We start from the raw sequence: 9,548 nt of genomic DNA on the forward strand, positions 1-9,548 counted from the left end.
AGAACGAAGAACAGGACACCTCTCCTGTTGCTGGGAAGTTTTGGCAAGTGATTACGGTAGAATAATTTGAAGGCTGGGACTTTCCTCATTCAACATCAGAGATTCTGTAACATTAACAGTTGTGAAGAAGGGGAATTTTGTTGTTCTCTAGTGCTGTTCTCTAGTGGGAACCTTAATAACAGTGCAACCCCACCCACAACCCAACAGAGTTGTTTCAGGAGGATACTGCGGTCAATGGTATAGAAAACCACTGAAAGGCTGGGAAGAATCCACAGGGAAAAACTCGCCTACCCCTCTCTCAATAACCAATGAGAGCAACGGGAGCTGTTGCAGGCCTAAAGCCAAACTGAAATGGGTCTAAAAGAATCTGCTTCATCCCCACCCCACTTCCTTCCCTCAAAATTTTTATTTCTCTTGTATCTGTAGTCGGAACATGGCAGACTATCTGGAAAGAATCAGGCAAAACTGTTCTCTTTGATCTCAAGGAGGAAAGACATGATCACCTGCAGGAGCATTTGTGTGCAGAGATCAACAAGCTCATATATAAATGAAGTATCATATTGTGCATATGCTATGGCACAGCAAAATAATTCCAAACATAAGAAGTAATGAAAATGCTTGCAGTTTAATATTAAAATACAAAAAAATATATATATTTTCAGAGCACTGAAGTGCAACATTTAACTTTGGCAAAAAAAACCAACCAACAAAAACCACTGTTGCAATGAAATATCACTTCATATTGTCCTTTAAAGCTTTGCATAATCATTGTCAGGTGTTCTATTGGTTTGCTGGTGAAAAAAACACATTGAACAATACAGCAAACACTACAAATGCCAAGTAAGCAACTATGCAGACCCAGAATCGAGGATCTTTAATGAAATTCTTATCAAAACAGCTGAATATGACATAGCCTATTGACATCCCAGCAAGACCTCCGGCAATGTGGGCCACAAAGGAAACCTTAAGAGGAAAAACAAACAGAGAGAGACACTTAGCAGGTGTTCCACTTTGGGATGGAGGATCAAGCAGCGGTCATGACACAGAGGCTGCGAGTATAGCGCAAGGGAAAGTCAGAGCAGAATTGGCAGCAAGTGTCCAGAAGGACTGCAGCGCAGTCTGTACTGTGGAAGGCGGGGGCTGCAAGCAGGAACAATGGCCCCAAGTCAAGGACTTTGCAAGAAGAGCTTCCAAGAGCTCTAACAACTCTGCCAATGTGCAGCAGCCAGGAAAAACAAGGGGTTAACCCAGCACATTATCCAGTGTAATAGGGCTCCCACCTTCTCTTCCCCCTTCCCCAAATCCATTCTGGAGGATTGGGAGAACCCCCAATGGGTGGACCATTCCACCTGGCAAGGAGAAATGCTTGCACTGATGCAGCAGGGGGGTATTGAATTCCAGGGAACCCACAAAAACAGGGAACCGGCTGGAGACTGCAAGGGTGGGGCAGGAGGACCCCACAACAAATGCTACAGGGAGGCACCCACCTCAGAGTGAGCCACACATGCCCCATACCCACTCCCTAGTAGAAACTGCTTTTCGTTGTCTTGGTTGCTGCTGGAAGCCAGGTCTCCCTTCCTAGGCGGCTTGTCTGACTCCAGCTACAGAACCTCCCCCCCCCCAGTTGGGGACCCCCTTTCTGCTCTGCATGTACCAAGAGAACATGCTGATTTCCTTCCAACGCATTGCCAGGCTGACTCAAGACCAATAGTCCTTTCCTACAGAGCACGCAGGTGAGAGCATTCCCCAGAGCATTCAGCTCTATCTTCATGTGGGAACCGTTCCTGGACTCTCTTTCCGCATGCAGCCACTTCTCTTCAGGCTTCCTCACCCACCCACTTTCCCCTGCAACCTGCAGCATGCAAAGTGCCCCTCAGCTTCCTTCCGGTGTTATTTGAAGCTCCAAGGTAGCCACTGAGCTGGACCCGCAGAACAGGCCTTTCTTCATTCTAACCCTGCGTAAGGTGCCAGAGAGGAAAAAGAGAGAGCAAGAAGGCCGCAGGTAAATCATACAGTCCCAAAGGCCAACAGCATGAAGAGCGGAAGGATTCAGCCCTTGAAGGAAGGAGGAGCATCTGGTGAAGGGAAATAAGAGAATGCCAAGTTAGTTTCCCAAAGCAGAAAGCTGAGAGAGCCCGATGAAACTCTGCTGCAGGAAACGCGCTTACCTGAGGCGCAGAATTATCGGGAATAAATCTTCTGTACAAAGCAAATCCCACATCAGTTCCAACTAGGAAAACAAGACAAGTGGTCAGAAGGAAACTGGGCAAGGCCTCAAAACACTTCAGAGCAGCCTCCCTGCCTGGGAACCACTGACAGGACAGTGGAGCTCAAGGGCCACATTGACCCACTGGGTCAAGTCCTTAAGGGCCAAAATGTAGAAGTGTGCATCACCATTTAATTTTTTAAAAAATAAAAATACATATTTTGGGAGTCTGGGAAGGTCACAACAACCTTTTGGCCTCACATAATCACAGCAGGGGCCCCCTAGGAATGGTAAGTAAATGAGTATTTTTTAAAAAATAAATAAATTTGTGGGCGTAAAAAGCTCTAAACCTTTGGCATCACAGTATCACCTATGGAAGCAGACATTGAAAGTAAATCTAATACTTATTTTATAAAGAAGTTAAAAGGGACAAATTTGGGGTGCCACAAAAATACTTTGCTATCACGATCACAGCAGGGGTAGGGGTGGATGGGAGAAGATGGGGGGGGGATAAATTTTTGATCATGGTATCACAAGTGAGGAAGCACATAAGAGCAATCTTTGTATATATAAACGACAAATTTTGGAAGTTGGTAGTGGCGGTGCAGACCATTGTAGATATAAGAAGAGCCTGAATTGTATGGCTCAGCCGTAATTGCTGCGCCTTTAAATGATTTTTACAACCAAGTTAAGAAAGGGTCGCCTTCTTTGAAAAGAAAACAGTCCACCAGACTTTGTTCTGCTTCCAAACTGTGGATTATAACGTAGAATTATTACTATTATTTTATGACTGTATTAAATTGTTTTCTGTTAGACACTCTGCTTTTTCGGGATAAAAGGCATGATATTAAACAAATAAGGAGCTATGTAAATAAACAGCCACATAAAAGAAGAACTGTAGGTATGCCCTAGTGAGCATGAGGCTGAAAAAAGAGGCTGGCTTAGTAAATGGGCTTACAGATTTACAGAGAGATTAGATCAGAATGGGACACATTAAAAAATACCTATGCTGAGTATGACGAGTAATCTGACAACTCCAAACAGCGGAATCATTTCTCGGAAGTTCTGTAAAGAACAAAAACATTAAGAAACCTTTGAACAACCCCATACCTCTTAAGGGTGCTGTTGGATGGTCATCTGTCAAGCCAGCTTCAGCTGAGATTCCTGCATTGCAGGGGGTTGGACTACATGCCCCCTGAGTCTCTTCCAACTCTTTGTTTCTATGATTCAGATGTTACCTCACCACCACCACCAACACACATATTTTATAAAGGGGAGAGAAGGTATGGGACTCCTGTATCTTTGAAACATTTGGGTGAGTCTGAGAGATGGGTTCTGGAGGTATCTTGCATTTTCATACAATCATATTATTGGAAGGGACTTTGAAGGTGATTTAGTCCAGTCCTCTGCTTAGGGCAGAGTCTGCAGTGGAGGGTCTGCAACTACAAATGGCCCATCACCTCCTGGGACAGCCTCTTCATCAGTTGACAACCTGTTGCCATTCAGGCATTTCTCCTGATTGCTCCCCTGCCATCTTTATCCCCCAAAGTTTTAGTCTCGTCCTCATGGAGCAAAAGAGAATGAGAGTCTGCTCCACCTTCTGCTTGATGGACCTTCATTTTTTTTTGAGAGCTGCTCTCCTTAATCCTCCCTTTTCCAATCTAAACATGTCCAGCTCTTTCAACTGTTCCTCACAGGGCTTTGGTTTGTGGAACTAAGTGCCTAAAAGAATTGTTTCTCCATGGAGCAAAGCGAGTTAGGATTAAACTTCGCACCCACAACAGGTACGGCCTACCTTTGAGTGGTTATGTGTTTACTGATACCAACCCCAATTGCAAACAACTTCACTTGAATCCTGAGCAACCTCCTTACCACTAGAATATTCATGAAGTATCCTCCTATGAGAGCATAGACTCCTCCTGATGCTCCTACCAGGCCCTGGAGAGGATCACAGACTGAGCTTGCCAAGGAACCTGCAGCAGTGGTGGGGAGAAGAGGATTGTGGCAGGTTAATTACTGTATTGGCCCGAATATAAAACGTACCTTTAAAATTTAAGGTGGGGGGAGAGAGAAAAAGACAATACCCGAATATAAGCTGCTCCCTTAAAATTGGGCTATAGGCTGAAAATTGCTGCGGTTGGTAGAATTGTAACTCCAGACAATTTAAGCCTTTGATCTTGCAAGCCTGCAAAAGTTACCGTACAATCGCTAAAATCACAAATTGCTATTCAATTGCTACAATTCCACAGGCACTCACACCTGTAAATGGCAAATGAACAGTCTCAAGCTCGCAAATTGGCAAGAAAACATTTTTTTGTTCTATTTTACCGTATGTCTGTTTCAGCAGCGATATTGTAAAAGCCAATTTTTGTAAGGTCGCGAATTTAAGCCGCACTTTAACTTTTCACTGTCGGAATTTGGGGGGAAAGTGAGGCTTATATTCAGACCAATACGGTAAAGCTTCCCATAGAAAGAGGCATGACTGTGCTGCCTGTTTTCCAATCTCTTCTCTTCACACTCACCTGCAAGCACTCCTGCAATATAGACCAACCCAACTCTGTGTCCTTTGTGAACCAGTTCTAGGGGGATCCCCAAGAGAAGCTGCAAGAAGAGGTTTCCTAAGATATGTTCAATGCTGCAAAGGAAAAAAGCACAGGGAGAAGATGAATCAGCACTTATGTCTATCTTGATTAAGACAAAAACAAAATCTACATTCAAGTGCTGGAGGCTAAGTAACTACAGGTGCTGACACACACAGGCCGCTTACTACTCTCTTAGTCCTGGGCCATAAGGCAGTTTAGATGCAGATGAAACTGAGACAAGGTCTCCAGCAAAGGCAGTGGCGTAGCGTGGGTTGTCAGCACCCGGGGCAGGGCAAGTAATTTGCACCCCCTAACCCATAGATTTGCGCCCCCTAACCCGTGGATTTGCGCCCCCTAACCCGTGGATTTGCGCCCCCTAACCCGTGGATTTGCGCCCCCTAACCCTAACCCCCAGATGTTGCGCCCGGTGCGGCCGGCCCCCCCTGCACCCCCCACGCTACGCCACTGAGCAAAGGAAAGACTTTGAGGACCCTGCTGCCCTTCTTTGTGGGGCACTCAACAAGTCACCCACTCAGTCACTTGTGCCAGAGGGCCAACATGGCTGTGATTAAATGGGTGCTGCTCTAATGGCCAAGCCTCATGAAACTGAAAATCTTAAGCACATCATAGAAGGTGCACTGCTGTCTTGAGGCTTAGCCAGAGAAGCACCGTCTTAGGAGAAAGGGGTGACCACCGAAGAATAATCCATAACTCATCCTCATTGAGGGGGAGACACTCATATAGCTTAACAAGTCTGGGATGATTCAGGTAGGTAGCCGTGTTGGTCTGACACAGTCAAAATAAAAAAATAAAAGACCATCTTTTAGAGACCATCTAAGTTTGTTCTGGGTATAAGCTTTTGTGTACACACACACTTCTTCAGATACACTTCTTCAGAACTATATTCGTTCCAGAGGTCCATTCTTAACCTGAAACTGTTCTTAACCTGAAGCACCACTTTAGCTAATGGAGCCTCCCGCTGCTGCCGCGCCACCGGAGCACAATTTCTGTTCTCATCCTGAAGCAAAGTTCTTAACCCGAGGTAATATTTCTGGGTTAGCGGAGTCTGTAACCTGAAGCGTATGTAAGCTGAAGCGTCTGTAACCCGAGGTACCACTGTACCCAGAACAAACTTAGATGGTCTCTAAGGCGCTACTGGATATATTTTTTTTATTATTTATTTATTAGGTCTGGGATGCACAGTCCAAACCAAACTCTTTGAGATGGGAATCATTTCTTAACTCCAGGAGGTTAAAAGCCTGTTAGATTCCGTTGCGCTTTCCAAAGTTAACCCAGGCATTGATCCCATAGACCAGGATTTTTGTTTTATTTTAAACAGGCCAAGTCTTCTTCCCACCAATCAATGCAATGGGTTGCTTACCCAGCATGCACCAGCATGTAAGACAAGAATCTCCAGGCTTCCTTCCTTTTGTCAGGCCTGTAAATGAAAGGACTGTTCTGGTTGCTTTCCCAGTCCAGGGTGAGCCACTGACTCTGGGGCTTTGAAACCGCATAATAAATGAACACGGCCACCTAGAAAGAAACACAGACTGCAGTCGGACTCAGACTGGCTCAGGGAAACAACGAAAGGGCAGAGCAGCTATTGCTGCCACCTATCTCTCGCCCATATCTCAGAGTCGCCAGAACCTGGTGCATCCGAAAGTTTAGGAGCACAGGAAGTCTGCACTGAGGGCAAAGGGATAGAGGAGTCCTCCTTTATTTATTTTGCTTCTTTAATTATTTTTATTGATTTGTTACAAAAAGAAAAGAAAAGTGCAAACCTAACAAAAAGAAAGAAAACAAAGAATAAAAAATGTAACCCATGAAGCACCGCAGCCTGTAAGGACCAAAGTCCAATCATCCAGCTCAGCTCCAAAGGAATAATGAAGTGTTAACTCATGCAAATGTTCCCTTTGCAAATATGAAATGTTTATAAAAATAAAAGTATTCTTCACCTGTGAGTTTCATTATTATTTGGAATAAATGTTCTATGTTGTCTTAACGGAGCCAGACATTTGCATAGACTAGTGGCACTGCGTGACCACATGCCTCAATATTTGGTCTCCTTTATGGCAGGCTCAGCGGCAGCGCACTTGCTGCACATGCAGAGGGAACCTGGTTCAATCCCCAGAGAGGGATGGGGAAAACCCCCCCGTCTGAATCCCTAGGACTATCATTACTTGGTATAAGGCAACTGCTGCCAGTGTTCTCCTATGAAATCTCTGAGTATGTGTTTCAAAGGAGCCTTGCTAAGCAGCCTTAGACAATATAACTTTTCTATACACACACAATACTTTCTGTGGACCAGAGGAACCCTGGCAGCCATGATTTCCGAGCTCCTTTCTGATGCAGACTGGAAAGAACCCTGCAATCCCTCAGCAGCAGTAGCTTTTCGGATGGGTATGTGTCTTTTCAGGCCCTCATTGGACCATTTCTAGTTTAAATACGGTCACACAATTCATCCGAAGTCATGTAAACTAAGATCAGCAAAGCAAAATGTTTACTCCCCATTTAGAGGCAGTAGTATTTCTATTGTCAATCAACTGACACTTAACTTGAAATGAACTTCATATGCTCAGAAAAGAGCATGTAAATATGCACATAGGAAGAAAGTAAGAATCCCTGCACACAGAAAGGTAGCAGTCATTTTTATTGAGGAGGATGGACTGCTTTTCCCTGACACACTAGTTTTCCCAGCGCAAGGTTCCTGACAAGGCAGAGAATTCATTTCAGCCATCCCACCCTTGCATTCTGAAATCATATAATCCCATGAAGGCTGCACCATGGCATGGGCTTTTTTTGTAAATTGACAGCTAGGTGGAGCCCCAAGTAACTGAACAGGAACACTTTACTCATGAAGGCAAATGAGACCACAGATTCAAACTGTCACACCCACAGGGAAGAGGGCATCCTGGACTATTACACTGTCTGTCATCCTAAATTGTGAAAAATATGTTGGGATCTTAGGCGGGGGTCGGGTAGCAAGGAAGAGTTTTGAACATTTCCTGGGAGAGCTCCCTACCTCAGCCACGCTGATGCCCAGGATGAAGATGGGTGGCGGGATGCAGTTGGCTCTCTCCAGATAGGTGGCCCGGGAATCCTCCGGGAGCATCCACTTAGACACCGTATTGTGGAGGCTATCGCAGCTCAGGCAGGCCGCACGGTTCCGACCTTCCTCCTCGCCCTCCTGGGACCGGGCTGCCCGCTCCTCCTCGGCGCTCAGCCTCTCCAGCTCCATCGCGCCCGCCGCAGCCTGCTCTTGCCGAACAAGGAAGAAGAAGAGGCGGGTATCGCCAGGGAAGCACCGGCTCTCCGCCAGCAGCCTCGCCCTACGCAGCCCAACCCCAAGCCCGCCCCGTCCAAATCACGGATCGGCACTGGGCTCGCAGGGCGCGTCGTGGCCGGAGCGCACGGTGACCAGAGCGCACGGGGCTGCGCGCCGCCGGGCTGCGCGAACGGCGAGCCGAGGTAGGGCGCGGGGACCCCGTCGGAAGCAGTAGCCACCGCCACCCGCTGAAGCCCGGGGCGTGGCTATCTGATCGCCCACCGCCGCTGCCGTCGCGAAGGAAGGGCGCGCGGCTGGCGGGATCCCCCAGAGGGCGCTCCGAGGCTGGACGGAAGGTGTCTCCGTAGGAGGCGGGCAGAGCAGCAGTCCACCACCGGCGGCCCCGACGGGCGAACACCTGGAGTCGGGCGCGGCGCGGAAGCAGCACGAAGGGGCGGGCCGCGAAGCCAGAGAGGAGGCAGCCGCGCTCGTTCGCCCTCGGAGCCGGGGCGGCGCGCAGGAGGAGTCGCGATCGGGGCCAGGCGGGGCGAAGGCAGACAGCCAGGCGAAGCGGGCTCCGCCCTAGGGGGTCCCAGCCAGGCAGAAAGGGAGCGCCTGCGAGTCACTCCCTAGGGAAGTTAGACAGGTTTCCTCCTTGCAGTCCTTCCGCCCGCAGGTGAAGACAAGCTTTGGGGAACTGACTGGTGTTGGTGCCCTGTTATTTTTGTTGTGATTGGGCTTGCCCTCGCCCCTCCGCCCGTTTTCAGCAGTTCTTGCTTTATCTGTAAGCTGCTTCGAGTCCCTGCTAGGGAGGAAAAGTGGGGCATAAATAAATATTACTATAGCACAATGGGGTGGGGAGTCGTGAATCATGGCGCAAGGCAGGGACCCTCTGGGTATTTAGATAGAAGGAATGATTAAGGGCAACAGCAGCAGCAACAAAAGTGCATATCAGTTATCAACATGTGGGGCTGCCACTGATCTTTATGGACCTATGGATTTTTACAGTGGGTTCCCTCCAAAGTGACTAAAATCACAGATCACATCCTTACAATGAATTGCAGCTCAGAAGCCATGGATCCTGCAATGTGTCGTGTCACGTGTCATGGACGCTCAGAAATTTTATACGGGATACTCCTGGAAGTCATCATGCGCACAAACTGAGCAATAAAACCCATTACATGGTGCTGCCATAGTGCAAAAATGTGAATCCAGATCATGGATCCTCTGGAATTTTTATAGGGAAATCCTACACACTCCTTAACACACTGATACGGACCGAGGGGGGGGGTACCTATTTCCCCCTTCTTCTTGGCTGTCCGAGGCGATGACCTCAAGGGTACCACCGCACACCCACCCTCGAACCCCCTTCACCGTTGCACAAGCACCACACGTTTCCCAGACCTTTTCCCGAGCGAAATAAGCTCGAATATATATATATTCCCTATCCTTTCCTATGCCTATCTGCGCTCCATACTTAGAATGAGTAGACCGA

General features: G+C 47.6%; 1 protein-coding gene across 2 annotated transcripts; it reads right to left on the reverse strand.

Moving 5' to 3' along the window:
* Window positions 1-606: 606 nt before the first annotated feature.
* Window positions 607-8,239, reverse strand: RHBDL2 (rhomboid like 2). Of its 2 annotated transcripts, none has more exons than XM_082233518.1 (7): window positions 7,811-8,230; window positions 6,170-6,321; window positions 4,729-4,841; window positions 4,079-4,179; window positions 3,211-3,271; window positions 2,169-2,230; window positions 607-963 (listed from the first exon to the last, which is right to left on the reverse strand). In XM_082233518.1, exons 1-7 carry the CDS (start codon window positions 8,024-8,026, stop codon window positions 781-783), a joined length of 888 nt encoding a protein of 295 aa, XP_082089644.1. In that variant the 5' UTR covers window positions 8,027-8,230; the 3' UTR covers window positions 607-780. The 2 variants fall into 2 exon arrangements, with proteins under 2 accessions (XP_082089644.1, XP_082089645.1); XM_082233519.1 differs by lacking the exon at window positions 607-963 and adding an exon at window positions 1,005-2,075 and having other exon boundaries at window positions 7,811-8,239.
* Between the last annotated feature and the right edge of the window lie 1,309 nt (window positions 8,240-9,548).

The sequence above is a fragment of the Podarcis vaucheri genome (assembly GCF_965113315.1).
Source record: "Podarcis vaucheri genome assembly, chromosome: 7".
NCBI classification, from domain to species: domain Eukaryota; kingdom Metazoa; phylum Chordata; class Lepidosauria; order Squamata; family Lacertidae; genus Podarcis; species Podarcis vaucheri.